General features: G+C 44.9%; 1 protein-coding gene across 2 annotated transcripts in view; it reads left to right on the top strand.

Annotated features, from left to right (window-relative positions):
* GRHL1 (grainyhead like transcription factor 1) overlaps window positions 1-25,024 on the top strand; it is a 45,876-nt gene that overhangs the window by 17,022 nt on the left and 3,830 nt on the right. For both annotated transcript variants that reach the window (XM_075086838.1, XM_075086837.1), the window contains exons 9-15: window positions 7,993-8,151; window positions 16,630-16,717; window positions 18,943-19,082; window positions 20,493-20,530; window positions 20,631-20,719; window positions 22,542-22,627; window positions 24,388-24,452. In XM_075086838.1, coding sequence (XP_074942939.1) covers window positions 7,993-8,151; window positions 16,630-16,717; window positions 18,943-19,082; window positions 20,493-20,530; window positions 20,631-20,719; window positions 22,542-22,627; window positions 24,388-24,452 — 665 coding nt within the window. The remainder of the gene's footprint in view (window positions 1-7,992; window positions 8,152-16,629; window positions 16,718-18,942; window positions 19,083-20,492; window positions 20,531-20,630; window positions 20,720-22,541; window positions 22,628-24,387; window positions 24,453-25,024) is intronic.

Raw genomic sequence — 25,024 nt, 5'->3', positions numbered from 1 at the left:
GGTCTTCTGTCTGGCTTGCTTTAGGCTGGATGGTGCGACTGTAGCCAAAAATGATGTCACTGCACATTAAGGGCTCTATTGTCCTCCCACTCCTTCCCTCAAAAAAAAAAAAGGGCATTGTAAGCTGGATACTCTGTGAAAAGAGCCATTCTACTGAAAAGGGATACATGGTGAGGGTGTAACGGGCATTTTGAGCTGGAGAATATCATGGTAGAGCTTTCTGCTGTCTTTCCACTAAAGGGAAGGTGCTGTGGTATATCTCTTAAGAGATGTCCTGAATGAGAGCAATTCAACAATGCTTTTCTTTTCCATCTTTTTTGAACAAAAAAAGAAAGTCCTGTGTTAAGGTAATTTGTGGCTTATTTGGGTTGGCTTTTGAAATAGCAGATTGGGCAACAAGGGTGGCCTTCTGGCAGGTCCTCATGTGTGTTGACTAAAGTTCTTGGGCAGGATTTTTTGTTCAGATGAACTCAATTTTTTGAGAGGGTGGATCTTGTGCTACAACTTGAAGTTGTACACCACTGGGGTGTATACCACTGATTTATTTTAAGAGTTTATTCTAGCATAATCCTCACTTGCAGGAAGAATTTCAACTTCTTTGATTGATGAATATTGCATGCATTTATATGGATGCCATTGTAATGAAGCAGCAGTCATACGCCTTATTAAAGAAGGTGTTTCCACCTTCAGCAGCATTGAGGAGGTACAGGTTTGGCTAGCTGGAAATGAAACTATGAAATGTGATGAGTCAAACGTACTTAAAGGAAAGAGATTGGTTTGAAGCCAAGGCTGCAGACCACAGGTACTTTGAGGCACAAGTATACACAGCCTTTGGAGCAGTGACATAGGAAAGTCATAGCAAGTATTGCTTACTTGCCTCTTAATGCACACCTCTCCCTACCCTGACCTGGGTTTTCTTAAAAACAAGCATGTGTTGCCCTTGATTTTAAGCATTGAAAATTAGAAGCATGTTTTTAACTTGGTTTTTCTTAAACTTGGTGTCCCAAACTCTGCCATCCATCTGGTCTTCCAACCAGCTACAGAGCTCACAGTGTATTTTGTAAAGCTGAAAGAAAAATCTTCCTGATGTTAGTTTTTCTGTAGAGAAAAGTGGGAGGTGAATTTTTTTTCCTTTTCTCCATTCCTTTTATACCTGATGGCAACATTTCCTTTTCAGCCATTTTCTGCCTTTATAGGCTTAAGCGTTTCTGTTTTGTTTTGGTTTTGTTTGGGGTTTGTTTGTTAAGGGGGTTTGGTTTGTTCAGGGAGCGGGCTGTCTTTTTGGGGTGCATTTTTTGTTTTTGTTTTGTTTTGGCATATTGCCACTTTTTTGCCAAACTGCTGTTTTTACTTTCTTTCCAACCAACCTAACAAAAGCTGACACCTGGCCCCACACCTTTATCTTATCAGAGTGTGGGGTGGGAGGAAGCATCAGTAGAACTGGGAACCTCTATCTCCAGATTTCCCACGTGTTGTGAGCAGAGACATTCCTGTATTTCCTTGCCTCAGAACAGGTCAGAATAACAATCAGGGTTGCTCTTTGTGAACAGGAATATGTATTTTCCTTTCATTACCATTCATTTTCATTTTCATTTTGTTGATGGAGTGAACTTGCTGGGAGGATGTTCTCTTACCTGGGGCTGGGTCATATTTCCCACTTGGTATTCCTTGGCATGGTGTAGGACCTGCATTGTCTTTTGTGTCAGTCACCCAAACTGGGCTTGGTAGGTTTGACTGTAAACTAACATCCCTGGGCTGCAACAGTGGTGGGTCTGGCCGAGCGGAGCTGGAACGGATGCAGCCCTATCACACATCTGCCAGACAAGCCTTATTTGGAGCATCCGATCCCAAAGGCAGGAGATGGCTGCGGAGCCCACAGGTGCATGAGTTGCCCAATTTTTTAATCTCTCTTTCCTGGCTCGCCTCCTGCTGATGCAAAACCTGTGGTGCATGTGGGAGGTGAAGAAATGAATGTGAGAGAAGTAAGATTAGCCACATCTCAGGTGATCTGTACCAAGCTTTTTTTGTTCTTTTAAAGTCAGAACAGTCTTCCTAGCGCTGCTTTCTTAGGACATGCCTCCACGGATGTGTGCAGGCAGACCTGTGCTTGCCCTGCCCGCACCCTGAGCTGCCTGGCTGTGACCCAGCACCAATCCAGGAACATAGCTATGTTAGCACAGCATGGTGCTCAGCCTTACAGCTCTGCCTCTTGAAGGGCTTGGAGCTGCACTGGTGTCATATGTAAGGCTTTTGGGCTGGAGGTGATTTGCGTCCAGCCAACTCACAGCATAGATGAAGCATGTTAAGGCCTATCTTGTATACACCCATGCGGACAAATCTTTGGGAAAAGACCCTTTATTTTTCCCTTTCATGTTTATATTTGTTGAAGACTTTAGAGAAACCATGTGCTTTCAGCCATCAACATTTAAATAACAACCTTTGAGCTTCGAGTAATTTTTCTTTAGTGGAGGGCTGATAAATGAGTAGTTTGTGGAATCTGGGCCTAGGGCTGCTCCTTCAGCAAGGAGTGCTGTGACCAAATGGCTGCATATCCCTGAACTGCACACACATCTGTGGGAGACCAAGCACCCTGATGGCTGCTGGGCTTTGCACTGACATTCCCAGAATTCCTGCTGGCAGCCAGGCCAGGGAGCAGCTGTGTCCTGGTGATGGCAATAGCTGTGTAGCTTCCTGCTCCCTAGTGTTGGATGGTGAGAGACGGTGCAGGCAGATGAGGAGGGAGTTGTTACTGTTGTTTGATCCATACCCAAGTCCTGTTACTTAGGTCTGATGGATCCTTTACCTTATTTGTTCCTCTGGTTTTTAATCTCCATTGTAGCCTCAAAGGCTCCTCTTCACATCAGTGTCGTTGAGGGTTTCTATGGCCCTTTATCCTGAAAAAAGTTAAAATAACACGTAGATTAGGTCAGTTGTACAGTAACTGCTGCCCTCCTGAGCCAGAGACCACAGGAATGGCCTTGCTGCTCCGAGAGAAAGCAAAGTGAGACACAGCATAGGTTCTATGGGTCCCATTGTGCAAGGGCTGCTTGCATCCTCAGGCTGGCCTGTGAGTAGCATGCAGAGTGATCCGGTTCACAGGTGGGACGCTGCCTTTGTGTTGGGAAAGTGGTCCGAGGACAGACTGGAGTCCCTTTGGCTTTTGTGTCTTGGGCAGAACACTGGAATTATTTAGCCAAAGTCAAGAAAAACAGTATCCAACTGCATTCCCTGGAAAGAAGCTCATCTCAGTTTAACCTGTCCCTGGTTGTTACATTGTAGGCTCCAAACTCTGTATTCTGTCCAAACACAATAATCCAAAATCAAAAGCATCCTGACAATTTTAAGTTGAATATAACATTAAAATGAGAGGCTTTTGCCTACTAGTGCTAGAAAAGAGCTAAAGTTTTATCTGAATTCTCAATAGAGAAATACCCAGTAGACTTGGATTATGGAGTGATGTCTTCATCCTTTGGGTACAAAAATATAATGGAGCACAAATTGGAGGAGGTGAATTCAATTTACCTGTTGTCTTTTGAAATGAATGCCATGTGGAGCAAGGTGGTCAGACTGGAATAGTCCCAAGTCTGTCTATGTAGGGTCTTATCCAGAAGGATGTACAAGACTCTGCATGATGGGGAGATCTGTTACGTGGCCATTACAGTCTTACCCATGCCTGTGTTTGCTGGGGACTGGCCAGAGCATAGCGTGCTAATACCCATCCGAGTTGCTTGCCATTACCTATGGCAACCCCAGACATTGTTGATGTGTACCTACATATTGTTCCTTTTCAACTTTGCTTTGCAGTGAGTCAGAAGAGGCTGTACAAGGTGACATTTCGTCTAAAGCTGCTGCATATATAGCCTTTGGACTAATCAAAATTGCTGGTGCTTTTTGTGTGACAAAAGAGCACGGCGTCCAAGATAAACCGAGGAGAAGAGATCTGGGTATGCAAGCCTTCATTTAAAAAAGGCATCTTTCATCTCGCTGACAGCGAGGTTCCTGCAGCGCTTTGATTGCCCTTTAATTATGCCTGGTTTTCCTGGTTTGTTTGAAAGGCAGATCTTGTTAGAAAAAGGTGCTGTGTGGAAAGAACTTGGCTGTCTCTGCTGCCCTTCCTTGAGGGCACACAGCAGAGCTGCCAGATTAATATTTTTTTCTTCATTATTAAAATGGAAGATTGTTTCTCGTAGATTTGAACGTAGGTGTGTTTCTCCTTAGTTAGGTGAGGAGGGGTGCAAGTGGTAGGGTGGTTAAAGCAGACTGGGAAGTCATGAGGTCTGGCTTCTTCCTACGCTAAGTTCCAGCATGATTTTGGAGGAGGTGTTTTAACCCTTCTGCCATCAGTCTTCCGTTGTGTGCGGCTGGCTGCTGCTCGTCTGCCACAAAGGCTGCAGGAAGCCCAACCTGCTCTTGGGTGGAGGAGGGTCTGCAGCGTGTTGGGGTGAATGTCACCAGATGTGCGGGGTTAACACCTCATACCAGCTCACAGGTTTCATGCTGTTTGGTGTTTTGTCTTTAAACCTCGCGTTGTGGAGCCATTTGTCTTGATGAGAATCTCAGCTTTCGTTAATAATTTAAAAAGTGTGAAAACATCAACCAAAAAGAAGGAAAATAAAACCTGGCTTTGGTTGGAGAGAAAAGCCTGGAAATATGATTCAAATATAGACTAAAGGCTTAACTGCCAAGCAAGCAAAATAACTTGAGAACAGGTTTCTAATCCTTCCAGAAATCTCAGTTTTAAAGAAAATCTGCATAACTTTTGAGGGCTTGACTCATGTTTGTAAGTGCTTGGGCTTGACAATGCTCTATTTTTAAGTGCTGTCTTTACGTTGAATCTTGGGAGGTGAGATGAATTTTTTTTTTTCTAAAGTAACAACAAATCTTAATATAGCTGAGAATGCGGAACTGCCCTTAGAAAAATAGGTTGGACACATGAAAAGGAATCTTGCTCAGCAGGCTGAAGACGCAGAACAACTTCTGTGGTTACGTTTTTCTTTCTTCTGGCAATTTTGGGGTGGGGATGTAGCTGGCACAGTCACTTGGCCTTACGTTTCTTTTCAAACACAAGTCAAATCTTCCTGAACAAAAAGCACCTGGCTTGAAACTGTTTTAGCCCAAACTGCAAAAGCTGTTTGTGAAAACTCTGGTTTTGTGGAACCTGAGGCAACCTGAAGTTGCTCAAAAGTGGGAGTTACAGGATGGGTAAGGAGAAGTAGATGACTCTTTTGAACTGTATAAACAGGAGAAGACAGGCTGGCTCTCTGTTGCTGCAGAGAGGTGATCAAGTTTTAGTTGTCATCTCCTGCCCAGAGTCTCAAAGACTTAAATGGTATGAAAATTAAGTCAGCTGCTTAAAGCCAAAAGTAATCAAATGAGGAGACTCTAAAGTAGGAGGATAATCTGTGTCATCTGACAGGCAATCCCAAATTCCCATGGGATACCCATGCAGCTCTGCTGCCGTAGCCTGTGTTTGTTGTTCTGAGACCAATGCTTCTACCTTGAGCCCAACGTGCTGTGTGGGCTTTGCGTGGCTGGGAAGCCATGAAAGCTGAAGACATAGCCCTAAATTATCCAGTGAAGTGACACCACTTGTTAGGGAACTGGTGGCGAATGCTGCATGTCAAGTCTGCTGGTGTCCAGTGGCATGAAACTCAAATGAAGGATTTCACAGAAATTTTGAGGCTGTGGTGGACCTGCTGGCACATGACTGCTTGGGCATGCTTTCTTGAAGAATGCAGTAATTTCTTCCTACAAACATGAGCTGTGTATGAATATTCAGTATGGGTCAATAAATCTAAAATTAAAATTTATAAATGTAAAAATATGCAAACACCAGAGCTAAGGCTCTTTTTAAACACACAGAAACCCTGCTCAGGGAACACAATTATTCAGGCGGTGCATACATCTTGATTACCTAGCTCCGAAGTGGGTGAAAGTAGCTCTTCAAATTCCTTGAAGCTTTCCCCCAGGGAGTGCCAGCACTGCAAGCAGAATGCCCTTGTAAAGCTTAAGGTAGCAAAAAGGGAAGGGGGGTGGATAAAAGCTGGCAAAGTGTCATTTGGGTTAGTCTGGGGAAGACTGAGAAGAGCTTATTTTGAAGTAATTTTCCTGGCTGCAATTTGTGATATATTTAATGCTTTCAGAAGAAACTGTCTTCGAACAATGTGGGTTTGGGATGCTGAGGCACAGGCTAGAGGGTGAGCAGACATTGAGGCTTGGCTCGCCTTCAGCGCTGCTGTCCCTGTGCGTTGTCCTGACTTGGGCCACCACAGAACAAGCAGGGCAGGTCGGGGTGGCTGGGAATGGGGCTCTGCTGGCATGCCACGCTAGTGTGAGTTAGATGTTTTACACATTTCAATTTCCCTTTGCACAAGCGGGACTTGGCAGGGGATTGCCAGCTCTGTGAGATGTTGTGTGCGCACAGGGAAGGGACAGGGGCTGTTTGCTGAGCTGGTGTGCTGGCAGCTGTCTCCCTGCTCTGGGGCAGCTGGTGCTCACAGGGGCTGTAAGAAATTGCATGTGAATCTTGAACATTCAGCTGAGTTATTATGAGAAGATGCTTATCTACACTACCCTTTCCCTAGCCCGGCTTCTGCCCCCCCCCATATATAACGCAGTAGTACAAAAAGCTTATATCCCTAATCTGGTGATAGTTATTACATTTCCATTTCCCCTCTTTTGTTAAAACTAGTAATGGATGTTGCAAAACTTGTGCGAAGAAGCCCATGATAATCACTTCAAAACACCACAAATCCAACTTACCCAGAGACTTTGCAACAGCAGGATGGCTCCGGGAGGTGGCACTAACTCACTGCAGAGACTGTCTAATGGGTGCTTTGTTTTAGTAGCACAATAAGTGAGCAATCCAGTGATGGGACAGTATGCCTGCAAAATCTCCGGCAAGGAGGTGCTTCTGACTGCCAAGGCTTTGTTTTGTTTTTGTTTAGTTTTTTTTAAGTGGGTTCCTACTTTGCTCTTGAGGCAGAGAGGAGAGTAGCCACTGCAGGTCTTAGCCCATAAATTCCTGGTAGTTAATCATTGCAGCTTCTTCTGCGACATGCCAATAATGAGCATTGTGTCTGGAGAAGAGCCTAGCACACAGCAAGCCCATGTTCTGGATAAAAAGTACTCTGGTCTATCTGTTTATATCTGTGCAAAGGTATTTCTTCCTTCTGTTAAGCAGCATTGACTTGTTTTCTGGTTATGTTGGGGTGTTTTAGTCAATTATGAAAATGAAATTAGGTATGTTGAAAATAATTCTTAATTCATTTTTCCCATAATTCATTTTTTATTAGAAGAACGAAAATATTACTCTCTTGATCTGAACATTAACAGGGTATTGTAGATCTTACTGGGGATTATTCAAAAAGGTGTTAATCTTTAAGTGTGAAGCCCAGAAACTCCTTCACTGAAATAATGGCATTATTCCTGTGTTTAAAGATAACATGTTGCTTAATACCTTTTAAAAGCTTTAAAATCATTCACAAAAAAAAACACCAAAAAACTCGAAGTAGTTTCAAGCATAAGCTGTGCTGACAGCAACTTATCTAAAACTCTTGGAAAGCTTTCTTTTAACTTGCCCACAGTAACATAAATTTTTCAAAGCATGGCTGTGTTCTTACCAGGATGGTAAAACATTGGCCAGTGAAGGTTGGGTATAGAAGGATTCCTGTTGCTAAAAGTTTGATAATAGTTGATCTCTTGAGTGGAAACATCTGGGGAAGGTGGGTGGAGTCTTCATAACATTTGAAGAATTTGTTGAAACTCATTCTGGACAAAGTGGCTTTGTCCCCTGTAAATTTTTTATATAGAATTAAGAACATCATACCACTTCTTGGGGATTTTACCTGATCTCTCAGAAGGCAGAAGGTCTTGTTTATAGTGGGAAGCACCAGCATTTAGATCTCAGCACTCACCAAGTACTCCCTTACTCAGCAGCCAGCCAGGAGTCTCTGTGTCACTACTGATGGGAGCTGCTTTCCTCTTCTGCAGGTTTTCATTTCTGTGAACTGCCTCAGCACGGATTTCTCCTCTCAGAAGGGAGTTAAAGGCCTGCCCCTGAATCTTCAGATTGATACCTACAGCTACAATAACAGGAGTAACAAACCTGTCCACAGAGCCTACTGCCAGATTAAAGTCTTCTGCGACAAGGTAAGGTTGGGTCAATGTGCCAGTGACCCTTTGGGAAAGGCTGTTCCACAGCTTAGCAGCTTTTTTCTCCCCCCCCCCCCCAGTTCTGACACTTGCTATTTTGGCTCAGTGAAAACTCCTATCTGTGTTCAGCCTTTGCAAGGAAAAAATTTCAACCCCTTCTACTTGGCTCATAGCTGTTACGATGACCTCAGATAAATTTGCTGCTCTCAAAATATTGGAGTGCTGAGAAGTGTTCCTGAGCATTGACTTTGGGGAAAGGTCAGTCAGTGGCAGAGACTGACTGTCAGTACTCCAGACACTGGAAAGTCCTGCAAAGTGCCTTCAGGAGGAGAAGTCACTGCAATTCATTGGAGCAAGCGGAGGGAGGCTTGTCTTTGCCCAAGCGATGTCGTGTTGGTCCTTTTAAATTTCGTTGTGCGCTCTTACTGCAGTTGTTATTAAAAAAGCCCCAACAACTTGCACATCTTGCGAACAGAAAATGTTGCTGTTTTCATTGTGCCCCTGTGAGATATAGCAGTATAACAAAGCCCATTTACAAGCTGGATGGGTGCTGTAATTTGACTGCTCTGCCTAATGCATTTAGCACACAGAGAATTAACACCTTTCCCAAAGCCACTGGTTCACCTGAAGCTGTGAAATAAACACAGCAGGAGCTGAGCTGAAAGCAGGTGTAAAAGCTTAACTGAGTTTGCAAAGAAAGGATGTTTCCCAGTCTTTTTAACCTGTTCCTGTCAGAATAGTCTTTAGAAGGACTAGAGAAAATAACACGCAATGCTACTATTTCCAAAGTGACCAAGATGAAGGCTGGGATGAGTGCTGCCCAGACTTCCTCAGTCCCTCTTTTGATCACTGAACCACTCTGATGTCCTGTTTTGCTGGCACCCTACTTGATTAGGGCCTCTCATTCTTCATATCTGGACTGTGTCTCCATTGCATGGACTCTTTGCAAGTGAGATCTCAAGTACCTCTCTGTGCAGCTGCAGGTCTGAGACAGGCTCATGGCCCTGACCCTTGAGTCCTGTGCTAGCTTTGCACTGGTTGCATACTGTATGGTCTTGCCTTGGCATCCTCCAGGGGACTGCCACAGATTCATCTCAGCCATTGCTCTGCCTCCACTTACCTCCAAACTACATGGAGCCCTCTACAGTCTGCCTCTGCTGTAGCATCCCATTGACTCATCCTGCCATGTATATTGTCCATCTATAAGCTTTTAGATAGGCTCCTCTGTTTCCCTGCATCGTTGGGAGAAGCTGCCTGCCAGTGTAAAGCTACTTAGTCATCTTCCTTCAGGTGCCTCCCGAGATGGCTCCTGTTGTGATGATTTTCTGCAAAGAATTTACCAGGAAGCTGAGTGCTCTCCAGAGCTATCTTAAAGACTTGCCAGTAAGCGTAAGAGGCTTGGGTCTCATGGGCTTTCTTCAGGCTTTTTTTTTCTCTTCCCCCCCCCCCCCCCCCCCCCCCCGTTTGTTTCCTCCTCTAAAACGAGACTGAGGAAAGTGTGTCATCTAAAGCTTGCTCATTATCTGGGAGTCTTTTGTGTTATCAATCTGTATTTTCTACAATACCCGTGAGTATAGATTTGCTGCAGGGAAGGGGGGGATCTCTTACTCGTAAGTTGTCCAGTCAGTTTAGACACTGTACTAAAATGACTGACAGGCTTGGGCCACTGCTAATAAGACAAATTGGTTAATAAAGGGGTAGATGTGTAGTCAATACATAGCTTAAAGGAAGCTATTTGAGTCTATACCATAAATTTCAGCAAATCGAGTAGTACAGTAGTGCCAGTGTATCGTCTATTTTGCTTAGGGATTTTGACCTTTTCTCCTGCTTTATTCCTCCAGATACTTTGCAAGTTGTACCTGAATTAAAAGAGGAGGGAGGGAAGGAGAAAAGATTACTTCTCTGTATTTAATCTGGCGGTTGTTCGTTCTGTGAACATGCAGCTGATGTGAGGTTGGTGCCTGAAGATTCAGAAATTTGCATTTGTAGAAATAGTGTTCGAAGCTTGCTGTTTTTTCAGATCCTGTCCAGGGCTGGGGACAGAGGCCAACAAGCTGAATACTGTTTGTCACCTCATTGAATCAAACTCAGTACACAAATGCTTGTTTGAGGTGCTGGGCAAGTGTTCCTGTGAGCAGACCTGTGTCCTTACAGCTGCAGGTACTGACAAATTGTGGTGGGCTGATCTCACTAGATGTCTGGTGCCCACCAAACTGCTCTGTCACCCCCCGTCCTCAGCTGGACAGGGGCGAGGAAATAGAATTAAAGGTTTGTGGGTTGAGGTAAGGACAGGGAGACTAGTCACCAATTACCATCATGGGCAAAACAGACTTGACTTGGGGAAATTAATTTAATGTATTGCCAATCAAAATTAGAATAGGATAATGAGAAATAAAACAATCTTTAAAAGACCTTTCCTCACCCCTCTCTTCTCAGGCTCAACTTTACTCCTGACTTCTCTGCCGCTCCTTCCTCCTCATGGGGAGGACTCCACACTCTTCCCCTGCTCCAGTGTGGGGTCCCTCCCATGGGAGACAGTCGTCCATGAACTGCTCCAACGTGGGTCCTTCCCATTGGCTACAGTTCTTCATGAACTGCTGCAGCGTGGGTCTTCTCCACGGGTCCATAGGTCCTGCCAGCAACCTGCTCCAGCGTGGGCTTTTTACAGGGTCACAGATTCCTTTGGGCACATCCACCTGCTCTGGTGTGGGGTCCTCCATGGGCTGCAGGTGGATATCTGTTCCACTGTTAATCTCCATGGGCTGCAGGGGCACAGCCTGCCTCACCATGGTCTTCACCACAGGCTGCAGGGGAATCTGCTCCAGTGGCTGGAGCACCTCCTCCCCCTCCTTCACTGACCTTGGTGTCTGCTAGGCTGTTCCTCTCACATATTCTCACTCCTCTCTTTGGCTGCAGTTGCGCAGCAGGTTTTTTTTCCCCTTCTTAAATATCACAGAGGCACCACCACTGTCATTGATGGTCTCAGCCTTGGCCAGGGGTGGGTACATCTTGGAGCTGGCTGGCACTGGCTCTATCAAGCGTAGGGGAAGCCTCTAGCAGCTTTTCACAGAAACCATTCCTGTAGCCCCCTGCTACCACAACCTTGTCATGCAAACCCAGTACACCCATAGACCTGAAAGCTGCTACCTTCTCCAGGTTCCTGTAAAAGCATTGACATCTCTGAAAAAGCACTCATTTTCTGCCCTGCTTTGAATCTTAGGTAACCAGTCAGCTGGTCTTGGATGTTTACAGGACCATTGTTACTATAGCATCAACACGTATCTCAGTCCATTAATGTGTTTGTCCTCATGTGGCCAGTCTTACCTGTAGAAGTGCTGTTATCCATGTTTTCTTCTTGGAGGGCCAGTTCTATAGTGTGGAGGTCTGTTGGAAAAACAGCAAAAAAAAAATTGTTAGAAATGATGACAGCCACCTAACAGGGACAGCTCTGTGTAGGTCCCCTGTATTTCTTTGTCTTTTAAGGCTGTGCTTGTATTGCATGCCTGAACTGACTTTGAACCCAGATACTGGCATGACGGTCCTCTGCTGTCTCTGTTTTTCTGTGTGCAAATCAATAGGTATCCTATGGAACGTTAAACAGTCCAGTTAATGTCGTGTGGTGGCCTTTGCATGGGAAAGGAATGAAGGAGGAGGGTTCCCAAAATTGGGGTGGAAGGGAAGGCTGCTGATACTTCTTTCTAGTTTTTGGCCTCTGCTTCTGAGACCAAGTTTCTACATGCATTTAGTCTTCCCCTTCACACTCTCTCTGTGGAAAGAAGGGGTCCACAGGTACCCAGGATGTTTGGTTTTCATCTAATCTTATGTGGTTTCAAGACCTGAGTAAAGCAGTACGGGTATAATGGTGTCCTCCTGTAGCATGTTACAGCACAGGATTTGTTCAGGCTTGGCCCAGCAATATTTGGGCTATGCAAGGATGGGGATGACCTGTCTCAGAGGAAGATGAGCTTCTCTGCTGTAAATGGTGCCTCAGCTAAGCATCCACATGGGGAAGATAAAATACAAGATTTCCCAGGCTATAGCTAGTGTTGCTCTCTGGCACCTGTTGATACTCCTGTAGCAATGGGCAGTGCTGTGGGAAGGCTTTTATGGGATCGTAGGAACATGTGAGTGAGATGCTGTTGGAAGGAGAGATGGTGCGAGGCAGCACTGATGCAGATGGGCAGCAGCACAGAGACTGTTCCTTCTGTTCCATGATCACAGAATCACAAAATGGCTTGGGTTGGAAGGGTCTTTCTCATAAGCCCTTATTCATATACTGAAAGGCTCCAGTAAGGTCTCCCAAAGCTGCCTTCTCCAGGCTGAATAAGCCCAACTCTCTCAGCCTGTCCTCATAGGCAAGGTTTTCCATCATTCTGATAACTTCTGTGGCTCTCCTTTGGACCTGCTCCAACAGGTGATAGAATAGTTTTGATTGGAAGAGACCTTTAAATATCATCCAGTCCCTGCTCACTACAGGAGGGTTGGACATCTTCAGCTAGAGCAGGTTGGTCAGAGCCCCATCCAACCTGACCGTGAATGTTTCCAGGGATGGGGCATCTACCACCTCTTTGGGCAACCTGTTCCAGTGTTTTACTGCCCTCATTGTAAAAATTTTCTTCCCTATATCTAGTCTGAATCTACCCTCTTTTTGTTTAAAACCATTACCCCTTGCCCTATTGCAAACAGCCCTGCTAAAGAGCTTGTCCCCACCTTTCTCATAAGGCTTTGTTAAGTATTTAAAGCTGCAGAAAGGTCTCCCCGCAGCCTTCTCTTCTCCAGACTGAACAACCCCAACTCTCTCAGCTGTTCCTCACAGCACAGGTGCTCTGTCCCGTGGATCATCTTTGTGGCCCTCCTCTGGACCTGCTCCAGCAGCTCCGTGTCCTTTTTGTGCTGACGACTCCAGAGCTGGATGCAGGACTCCAGGTGGGATCTCACCAGAGCGGAGTAGAGGGGCAGAATCACCTCCCTCGACCTGCTGGCCACACTTTTGATGAAGCCCAGGATACAGTTGGCCTTCTGGGCTGCCAGCTGCACACTGCTGGCTCATATCCAATTTTTTGTCCATCGGTATCTCCTCACAACTTGGCCACTGGGATTACAGTGCAGGAGAAAAGCTTGAACAGTTCTTGGGCTGTGCACCAGAGCTGCATCCAGCTCAAGAGGGCATGCAGAGAAGGGCCAGGGAGCAGCCCTCCATCCTCAGAGCACGTCTGACTGATGCAGACCACGTGTGAAAGCGCGGAGTCCTGTGATGTCACGAAGGGTCCAGATCCCAGTGTGCTGTGACTCAATGTCGCATACTTTTTCTGAATCTCTGCTGCTTATCAAATTAATCGCATTTCTCTGTGGGAGGGAGGGATGGTAGCTCTCCCCAAAATGCCACTTCTCTTTCTCAGCCCAAGAGTCCATTACACAACTGGAGACTTGGGGAGGAGGGTGGGGGCCAAAAAAACCCTGCAGCCTTTCACACATAAACAATAGTATGAAATCTTGCTTTTCAGACTGTAGGCTGTTCTCTAGGTGATGAAGTTGGGAAAACCTCTTTCTTACAAGCTTGTTTATTCCATAATGGTGGAATACAGGATTGCCAGTATCTTTTCTTCAAAAGTATATCTGATCCTGGCTGTCACTGAGCTCTGCTGACAAGGCAGAAAAGCCTGTTATCGAAGACATGACTTTTTTTTAATGTGGGATTCAAGATGTGTTTACCTGGGCCCCTGTAGCCTGGAACAAGTTGACATTCAATCAGGACTCTGGCTGTAGGTATGGGAGGGGAGAGGTTTTCTCAGAATGTGTGCTTTTGGTGGATCAGCGTGTTCTCTGCAAGGAAGCAAGTGCTGTTCTGTGGCACAGTGTCTGAGTAGCAGAACTTTATTATTGCCACATGAAAAGTAAAAAACAGGTCTGGAGCCAAATCTGATCTTTCTGTTGTCAAGCGGAGATGTTGTGACTATTCTGGTAAAGGAGGTCGCAGAGAGGTGCAGGTCCAGCTGTGCTGAGGTTTAGGTGGGATGTCTTTGCTGTAGTGGGCTGTATCAGCTTCATGTGGTCAAGTAAAGCTGGCAATGCCTGTGTCTTCATTAATAACTTTTTCTGTTTTTCACAGCAGCTTCCTGGTAGGTGGGAGAAAAGGTGATATATGTTAACGCACATCAAATGTCTCTACTAATTTTCTTTTTTATTGCTAGTGCAGACATGCCCGCTGCTACCTAGCAGACGTAGACATCCTGTCATCTACAGGGTATTGATGGGAGGTTAGGAGGACTGTTGCCCTTCTCCCATGCTGTGCACCATTTTCCACCCCATTGCTACGTGATTTTTGACATCTCGTTTGTTATAGCTGATCTAGTCTTCCCCCAGCACTGTACAAGGATGTTGGGTGTGTTTTGGCAGCTTTGCAGGGGTGGGACTGAGAAATAATGGCTTCCTGTGGCCAGATAACTGTTACCTTTTACCCTGCTTTGCAGGAGGGTATTGGGAGGCAGGCAGAACTTGTGTATACCAGTTTGGACAGTGATCTGGTGGTAGCACCAGGACTGAGTGTTGGGGATCTACTGTGGGGTTAGCACCTCATGCAGCTGGCAACGTGACATCCCTGACTTAAACTACAGTCATGTGTGAGGTCCGGGCAGAGCTGGAGAAATGAACATGATTCCAATTACAAACCTCCCTTCCCTTTCTCTCTGTGTCATAGCTGCCTCACCTTGCAGAAAATATGCTGCTGTCCCCACTGCTGCTTGGTTTGGAGGGCCAGGACCCGTGCAGGCATGAACCCATATAGGTATCTGCAGATTCTACCATCGCCTGGCCCTGATAAAGCAGACATTATTTCTTTTTTTAAAAAATTATGCACATCTACAACTTGAGATCACTTAAGGCGGGTATAATTGCTGCTGGCTGCATGTGCAATGTGCAGGAAGGTAGCTTGCGCTCAGTGATTCAAGTGCGGCATGACTTTTATAGATTGGGATTTAATGATGATCTAGTGAACACTTAAACTGACAAAACTTGTGTGTTTTGTTGTTTTAATCACTTCAGATATATTTTTATAGAGTAGAATCATTAAGGTTGGAAAAGACCTCTAGGATCAAGTCCAACCGTCAGCCCAACACCACCATGTCTCCTAAACTATGCCCTGAAGTGCCACGTCTACATGTTTTTTTTGAACACCTCTAGGGTTGGTGACTCCACCACCTCTCTGGGCAGCCTGTTCTAATGCCTGGCCACTCTCAGTAAAGACATTTTTCCTAATATCCGATCTAAACCTCCCCTGACACTGCTTGAGGCCATTTCCTCTCGTCCTATTGCTTGTAACCTGGGAGAAGAGACCAAACCCACCTCACTACAACCTCCTTTCGGGTAGTTGTAGAGAGCAATAAAGTCTCCCCTCAGCCTTTCTTCTCCAGGCTAAACAACTCCAGTTCCCTCAGCTGCTCCTCATAAGATTTGTGCTCTAGACCCTTCCCCAGCTTTGTTGCCCTTCTCTGGACACGCTCCAGCACCTCTGTCCTCCTTGTAGTGAGGGGCCCAAAACTGAACACAGGATTCGAGGTGCGGCCTCACCAGTGCCAAGTACAGGGGCACGATCACTTCCCTACTGCTGGCCTCACTATTCCTCATACAAGCCAGGATGCTGTTGGCTGCCTTGGCCACCTGGGCACGCAGCTGGCTCATGCTCAGCCAGCTATCAACCAGCACCTGCCGTCCTTCTTTGCCAGGCAGCTCTCCAGCCACTCTTCCCCAAGCCTGTAGTGTTGTATGCGGTTGTTGTGACCCAGGTGCAGGACCCAGCACTTGGCCTTGTTGAACCTCATACACTTGGCCTTGGCCCAGAGATCCAGCCTGTCCAGGTCCCTCTGCAGAGCCTTCCTACCCTTGAGTAGATCAACACTCCCACCCAACTTGGTGTCATCTGCAAACGTAGTGAGGGTGCACTCGATCCCCTTATCCAGATCATTGATAAAGCTATTAAACAAGACTGACCCAGTTTAAACAACTGGTGAACCCCGCTCGTGACTGGCCACCAAATAGATTTAGCTCTGTTCACCGCAACTCTCTGGGCTTGGCTGTCCAGCCAGTTTTTTACCCAGTGAAGAGTGCACCTGTCTAAGCCATGAGCTGCCAGCTTCTCTAGGGCGATACTGTGGGAGACAGCATCAAAGGCTTTGCTAAAGTCCACGTAGATAATATCCATAGCCTATCTTGCACTTTATGGGGTTGTTATAGCTGTGTGTGTATTTTTTCATCATATTCCCATCTGACTTGAAAGAAAAACAAGTGTTTGCATCTTGGATATGGTTGTTGGATTTCATTACATGACAGGGCTCAAACATCTCCAAGCTGGCATGCTCTGGCAAAACTGCAGCTCAGAAGAATCGGTGGGTGTTCCTGCCTCTGCAGATGAAAAACCCCCCAAAAAACTAAAAAGACCTTCTTTCTCTCTCTCTCTTCCCTTAATCTTTTGTCTGGTAGGGAGCAGAGAGGAAGATCAGGGATGAAGAGCGAAAGCAAAGTAAAAGAAAAGGCAAGTGCACTGACCCCAGCTCTCAGTTGAATGCCTGTAAGTAGAAATTATTTCATCAATATTTTAAATATCAGATCTAATTTTGGCTCCGAATAACTTGTACAGTAGAACTCTTAAATCTGTTTTTTATCCCCTATGGAATAGTGCTTGTTTTAAGCAGTTGCTTATGGAATCATTGTGTTTTGCAATATACTGGGTCATTTAAGACTTCACTTCTACATAGTTCTTCCTGTCCTAGACAGGGTGATGGAATCATCAGGTATGGGTTTTAGCAGTTGAAGTGACAGGGTGAGGTGGGATTTTTGGGCACTGCTGGAGCCCCTGCAGCTCTGGGTGGCAGGGAGAACTGGAGCTGTTCCAAATGTTTCCAGCTTCATCCTAAATGTAGGCTTTAACTCATGTTAAAAATGCATTTAGAACTCTGCAGCAAGGCAGTGGCAACCTTGGGACTGAACCACCAGCCCCTACGCTCATTCTTCTAGAGCAAAGTGGTCCTTAGTAAATAATTTCAGTAGAAGTTGTTTGTGCACATGTGAAGGCCTCAGCACCATAGTATGTAAAGGCTGTGGAGCTTCTTCCTGCTGAATATCTTTCATTTAACTGCTGCAGATGACTGGAAAACAGATCCTGTGTTTGGATGACTAGTTATTCACCAGTAGAGCTGCTTAGAGGAGGAAAATGTACCTCCCTTTCTTCCTTTGCACGGTGCGGATGTGTGCTCTCCCTTGCTCTGCTCAGTGTGCTATGAATGGTCCAACTGGTTCAACAAGCATGCACCTTGCAGCTTGTTGGGCAGGAATTTCCTGATGCAGCTACAGGCTGCTGGAGCAGCTTCAGAAGAAGATAATGCTACAAGGGAACCCATTTGCTCAGGGGCAGTTGCAGAAAGGGCTGGGTTTTTGGTTGATTTGTTTGGTTTTTCTTTTCCCCCAGAGTACATCATGAAAGGTAGGTTTAGCACATTTCACATTTCACAAATATCGTAGCCTTAACAGCTCCCAGAAGATTACTGCATGCAGCCCTTTGTGTAATGGCTGGATAGTGCAAACAACTTCAATACAGATTTCTGGGATCTTACGATTTTACAGAAGTGGCTTTCCAGTATGAATTTCCTAGGCTTGGGATTATCCTGATGTGACCTTCATTTTCCTGGAAAGTCCAATCCATTGTTGTTTAGTTATTGTGTGGGAAGTTTTTGATTGCTTTAAACCATCAGCTGTTATACCCACCTCCGGGATCACAAATGCTTTGTGCACATGGGCTTATCAACAGCAGAAATGGTTTGTGGCTTTTGGTCAGTTATTTATACAGTGAGCAATCTTTGAAAACTGAGGGTTTTTTGGGGGAGAAGTATATTTTCCACTGGAGACACAAGAAATGAAGTGTTTTGTTTGCAGCTGGTTTGACCCAAAATTGAAACGTTTCTACTTGGTAAAATGAAGTCGTCAGTTTGACATGAAGGTGCCTGAAGTGCAGTTTAAGTCACCTCCTGCCATATTTTCTCCTTAGCGGGTCTTTGCAGGTGAAGTCTGTCCACTTGGTTGCTTGTGTTACATCAGCTGCTGTGTCTTGAGAGCCAAAGTGCTCTGTGGGAGACAGTGCTGGTCCTGCTGGGGGGTGAACTGGGGTCTGGCAGCTTGAGGTGACCAAGATGAACAATGAATGTAAAATTTTAAAGTGTGGAATTGAAATGGAACTCTAAACATAGCATCTTGCAAGAAACAGTATTTGTACCACCCCTATAGTGTGATAGTGCTTCTGTGGTGCTGTTATCTTTGAGAGGCTCCCAACTGGAACCACATGGGTTGCGAGTTGTCTCTCTGTCTTCTTTCTGCCTTCCTGGTGTTGGAAATCAGCAACCTTTTGAGGGAACAGCTAGGGAGAAGGGGGAACTTGGACTAGCTTTTGCCCTCTGTTTGGATGGTTTGCTCGGTACCTGGAAGATCCAGGTTCCTCTGGGGTGAGTGGCCAGACCATTCTCCCAGCCCAGTTTAATATCTGAACAAAGTCAAGCAGCTAACTTGAAGCGATGAAGCAAATTTCTACTACTTTGTGAAACAAGCTGTTTCCTCAGGGTCTGGGCCCTCATCTGAGAGGTAGACAACGCAGGTTCAAACACCTCTGCCACAGGAGCTTCTCCCTTTGACCCTGACTACAGAGTACCCTTGTTTAGCAGCATATGTGCCTTTTAAATGATGTAGGAAAGCCACAGCCCCGTCAGTGCCTTCGCTATACTCTATTCCAATCTTTGGTCTTTGCAGTTTCTGATGTCAAAGTGCCCATGCTTCCTTCACACAAACGTACGGACATCACCATCTTCAAGCCCTTCATGGATCTAGACACTCAGCCTGTCCTTTTCATTCCTGACATTCACTTTGCAAATCTTCAGCGTGGGGCTCATGTAAGTAAAGCTTATGGGTATGGGGATGAGGAGGGTATGGGATGTATTTGCAAAAAGCCTGGGATGCATACATATGAGATGCCAGACTGTCTGCATTGACGCTGTAAACAAATACAGGCTGAGTCTCATCTGCGCAAGAGGTGTTGCTCCTAGACAAATTGGCTGGAGTTAACTGGGGATGTTTTATTATTAAATTATTTTCCTATGAACTCTTGTTCCCGTGAACCTGAAAGGATTTTTCCACAGTATCTCCAGCCGAGAGTTCGTTGAATGAACTGCAGGCTGGTTTTCTCTTTTAAAGTCTGCTGGGTTCCTGGTGCACTGCTGTAGACCTTGGGCTCCTCCAGCCTGCTGCTGCAGGGTGAAAATCCATTCTGTGGAACTGGCAAGTGTGTCAGCTCTGTGATCTGCTGCCAGAGCGCCCTGCCTCAGCGTTCCTGGAAAGTCCCAGCTGACAGGAAGCTGGAAGGGAAAAAATCAGAGTGCAACCAAGTTTCAAAATTTTGAACTTCCCTGTGCTGGGAGTTCTGGCATGCACTAACATAATCTAAACCTTACTTTTTAAGAGCATTGTCTAAACTCATGGTAGGGCTGGAGAATAAACTTGTATCCGTAAAGCTGACCTTTCCGCATGTTTTCCTATGTAGGCTCTAGCACTGAGGTCTGACAGAAGACTCTATGCCAGTCCAAATAGAAAGCTGGTTAGCTCTTGTATGTTCCGGTTTCTCTCATTTGAGGTCCTTTAATTTCTCTTTATGAAAAAAGATAAAGATGATGCTTACTAGCTGTTAGAAGATTGAGCCAAAGTGTTGTTTGATATAGGGTTGAAAGGTAATAGGAGGAAATAAATTATAGTTCTGCATAAAATTTTCACAACCCGAAGTGCGAGTATTATTTGTGTAATTAAAATGAAGGCTGATATTTATTGCTTGGCCCAAAGCATCTTCTAGTAGCATAGCTGTGTCTGGCTCCCTATTTGACAGCCTTGGTTTCCCCTATGTCCTGTACTGATGTGCTTACAAGTGAGTTGGGTAGGTGAGCCATCTGCCTATCCCTTGCAGCTCCTGCCCTGGGCTCAGGCATTCCCTCTCTTTTAACCTGATGCTGTTGGACCTCTGCTCATGCCGGATGCAGCAGGATTGTTGTTCTATGCCAGTGACTGTAACGCAAACAAAGCTATTGCTAAGGCGCTATTAACAGATAGCACTTAGAGGGATGGGGAGGGCATTGCTGACAAGACCATGTTACATTAGCTAATGGGTCTGTCCTTATGCAATTTTGTTTTGTATCGCTCAGAGCCCTTTGTAGTGTTTTCCGAGGACTGAGTACCATATAACGTTCTCACTAGCTAGCTAATTCAGCATGTGTCTTTCTGCGTCTGTCAAAAAAATCTCCCCTTTGTTTTAAAAGGTCCTTCCTGTTGCTTCGGAAGAACTGGAGGGCGAAAGGTAAGAGCTGTGCTACTTCAGCCTACTGAAGTCTTGCCGTCAGACAGGGGTAAGTCCCTGTAATTGTACCACGGCTAACTTTTTGCTCTGTCAATGACAGCTCCAACCTGAAGAGAGGAGCCTACATCGGTGAAGAGGACTTTATTGCTACTCCGAATAAGATGGCCAGAATAGAAGAACCAAAAAGAGGTATTATTTTCTTCTTTCAGAGGCTGAATTATTGGAGTATTTGACCATCATGATAGAGAGATGCATCTGAAATTAATGAGTTGTTTTAATTTATTTTGGAGTATACTTTAGCCTAATTTTTCTGGTAGCCTGATTTTTTTCAAGTAGTAGTAGAAAGAATTTGTATATCAGGCTGTAGTTCAGCTCTATAAATCTCTTACAATGTCAGGACTTCTGGGTTTTTTTCTGCCAACTTGGACACTGACTGGTTCTGAACCTGTAAGGAAAGAGACTCAGAGGAGGTGAGCATTTTACCAATCTCCTTGGTGAATTGGGGGAGAGAATTCATCACATAATCTGCTACAAAATACTTTGGAAATCTTCTCTAGGACTTAAAGCAAAGAATGCCAAGAACTGGTTCTGGGTATAAAACTGTTGTGTCTTTTGTGGTGCTGGAAAATGGGCTATTTACCATTGAGACCCAAACTGGGAGAATGTTCTCCCTATTTTTAACCTGTTGTCAACCTTTGCAATTTGATGTGGGAGTGGATGTTGATGTGGTGTTGTGGAAGGAGATGAAAGGTCCCTTTGGAGATGGTGTAGAGGATTACCTGCCTGTGATGACAGTCATGTGTGGAAGGACCACGACAAAGCTTAAGGGATTAAAAGAAGAGGATCAAACTTGTGATGCGGCAAAGGTTAAGTCTAGCAAGTCTGACCTTAATGGGGCTGCATCTCTGTAATCTGGATAAACTAGTAAGGAAGGGTAGATTTTGTAAAAGGAAATCAGACTACTTGGTTTTTCTTGTTTCTGTATGTCATAAAATGACACCCGCGGGATTCTCTCTCCTTTGGCTGGTGTTGTCGTCCAACCTGTGCTGTAACTGAGTGTGTGTGTGTTGCCTTTGTTTTTTAAATCTACAGTTGGTTTTTTTTGACCTGCCTTTAGCAGAGGAAATCCATCAAGGTGCTGTGCTGCCCTGAGTTCACCTTGTTCAGTTAGATATGCCAGTAATTGTTCCATGTTAACAGGTGTGTCAAAGCTGTGGCTGATGAACCCTTTTAAACAATCCAGTCTGCAATACCTGGTCATTAGAAGATAGATTAAAGACAGCAAAGCTGTTGAAGTCCAAGCTTTCTTGCTCTTATGGCTTATTCTTCAGCTTTAATGCCGTTTTTAATGAGGTTGATGTTACATACAATGACTCTGCTAGCTTAAGAACGCTAGGGATGCTTACCTAATTGGGTTTATTACTATTTCATTCCCCTCCTAGGAGGAGACTGTCTGCATTGTATGTCAGCTGTGGTGGTATGAGTATTACTGAAACATGGCAAAGGGTAGGAAGAGAGATGAGACAGCATAGGAGGAGCAGAGGACTGTAGAAATAAATTATTTTAAAATGAGAAGGTGTCCAGGATGGCTTCATCTGCTGCGGCAGCATCTGTCAAATCATTTTATTGTGCAAAGTCTATGGCAAATGACTTGCGAGATATGGAGGGAACTATGAGTCTCAAAGCTCCGTGTTTTGTGTACCTTGTTTCCATCTTTCAGATATGACCTTTTGTCAAATAATAGAGAAAATACCAAATAGAGAGAAATGTGGTAGTATTTTGACAATCAAGATGCTTAAGCATGCAGTATTTCTGTGTGCAAAGAGTATGTTTTGAGCTAACCTAGCTCTGCGTGTTTGTGATGCGATCTTCAAGGTATATTGAATGTATGTGTGTATATCTCTTCATAAGATCCTCAGTGTATGTTACTGAGTGCTTAGCCACTACCATATACAGATCTTTTCTGAGGAGCGGTTATGCAGTTCATTCTTCTCTCCAATTTGCTTTTCAGTGTTGCTGTATGTCCGAAAAGAGTCAGAGGAAGTCTTTGATGCGCTAATGTTAAAGACACCGTCTCTGAAAGGTCTAATGGAAGCGGTAAGTAATAAGGCTGTTTTGCAGTCCTCACCTCCAGTTTGAGAAGAAGCGAGTGTAGTCCCTGGCTATCCAGTCCTTACACACTGGGCATTCACTGGACCTAGGCTCTCAATCGCAGCTTGTGTCCACATATTCCTGCTCTCTGGATAAGAAGTGTAAGGCTGATTTCCTTTCAATAACGTGGAAATTAATGTAAATAATGGTTTAATTCCTTATTAAGGGACTTCAGGAATCTTCGCTTTTAAGTACCTTACCCCACATTTGTGGGGTCTGGGTGTAAGAAGGTATTTCTCATCATTCCTGAAAATACAGGTGTGTCATTTTTGGACTGGATACCTAAGACAGTCCCAAAATGACAGGCGCTGCTGGAGAGAGAGCCTCCTAGACTCAGTCCTTATTCAGGCTCTGCTTTGGCCAAGGTGCAGAAGCAGCTGTGTAGGTCTCTTCTTAGCTGTATCAAAAAATGCAGCTTCAAATCAGAGAGGGTATTTTAATTAGAAGACGGAGTGATTTCCAGTATGAGTTCAGTGGCTTGGGTTTATTTCAGCCTTTCAAAGCTTTGTTTGGGGACCTCCTCTCCCCTTTCATAACCTGCCTGTGAAGAGCTCCAAGTCCCAGCTTCTGAGCGTGCTTGAAGACTTTATATATCTGTGCACACATGTGCGTGAAATTGCTCTCTGGTACTCGACTTCCAAAATAGCCTTCCACTACCCCTGCTGCTGCAGTGCTGCAAAGGAAACACAGAGCTTAGCTCCGGGGAATGGTGTAATGTTTGGCACAAGCTCAAAACTGACATTTCTGGCTGCCTCTTTCTGTGACTAATGCCTTGTCGATGCTTAGAGGATGGAGGCTTTGGGGCTGTACAGCCAGGTCTTGCCATTAGCTTTGGGACCGAGATATGGTTCTGTAACCTGAAGCTCTCTTCCTGGCTATGGGGCTTTGTCAGCACGGGCAGGCTGGAGGTGGGGGCTAATGGGGAGGGGAATTGAAGGCTATGAAGTCCCCCTTACCTCATGGTCCTGAAGTGAGGCTGCACATTTGTTGTTTCACTTGGACTCCTTAAAGCAAGGAACCAAGAGCTCACAACTGTAGCTTGGAGGAAATCCCCTGTGCTTTTGCATCCTGAAACAGCATATTGGTTTGGTATTTGCTGTTGGTATGCTAGAGCAATCTGCCAAGTAAACCAGGCTTAGGTTACTGACCTCATGACTTTCTGGAGGTTGGTACAGCGAAGTGTTGTGATTAGTGGCTGTGGTTTCACACTTGAGGTCACCCTGCTGGGTAAGGGGGACATTTCTGATCAGCACGTGTTCTTAGCAGAGGTCTTCGCTCTGTTGCTATTTTCTTCCTAGACCAGCCACTGTGACAACTAGTTTTCACTTGATCCCTCTGACACTGAATTTAAAAATTGTTTTTGGTATGCTAAGAGAACAGAGAGCCAAGAGAGGATGAGAACCAGGGTGTGGGGTAGATTTTTAATGTGTGGGCTTTTTGGTGTGGGGGCAGGGGTTGCTATATGAGAAGTCAGTGGCCATGTTTAGAATATGGTTTGTTTTTTGCACAGAAACTGGCAAACTGCAGAGGAGGGGTTCTCATGTGTAGGCTTATGCTATAGTTCAGGATTTAGTATTGCCTTTATAGGGTAGAGCAGTTGTCTTCATCTGCAGACCTTTTTTTTTGTTCCTTTCTGTAAAATAGTAAGTGGAAGACAATGCCAGCAGTCTCCGTGCTTCACCAATGCTTGCTTTCTTTTGTTCTAGATATCTGACAAGTATGATGTTCCTTTTGATAAAATAGGAAAAATCTTCAAAAAATGTAAAAAAGGGTGAGTATGCACCTGTGCAGCAACTGTCTGAGGATATGAACTCCTTCTTTCAAACCTGTAGACAAATCTGCTTTATAATTCCTCCATGCACTGCACGTATGCAAATGCCATTTGCAGATATGTGTGTGTGCACGCAACCTACGCACATTCCAACGTCATTCGTAGAGCTGAAGACCAGAAGGGTCTTATAGAAATATGTAGTCTGACTTCCTGCGTAAATACAAGTCATGGAACCTCTGTGAGTTAATTGCTATTTGAATCAGAGTTGATCATGTCAGAGGAATAATAATTCAGTTTGTTTAAAGACTCCAGGTGACAAAGAACCTACTTCAACCCATGTTAAATTGTTCCAGTGGTTAACTGTACTCAACTATGTCTGCATGTGCCTACAATCATTAAACCTGTTTGTCTTTTTGTGGGCTAAATTGAAGAGAATTTTATCGAGAAGTGCCTGTTCCCCACAGAGACCACATTCCATGATCTTTTTATTTTGTAGCATAAATAATTGAGTTCCTGAAAAATGTCTGCTTTTGTTTTTCCTTTTAATATCTCAGCAATTTTCTTGGTTTTTC

The sequence above is a fragment of the Phalacrocorax aristotelis genome, chromosome 3 (assembly GCF_949628215.1).
Source record: "Phalacrocorax aristotelis chromosome 3, bGulAri2.1, whole genome shotgun sequence".
NCBI lineage: Eukaryota > Metazoa > Chordata > Aves > Suliformes > Phalacrocoracidae > Phalacrocorax > Phalacrocorax aristotelis.
The sequence above is the reverse complement of the archived record's forward strand: the minus strand, read 5'-3'. Positions and strand labels throughout refer to the sequence as shown.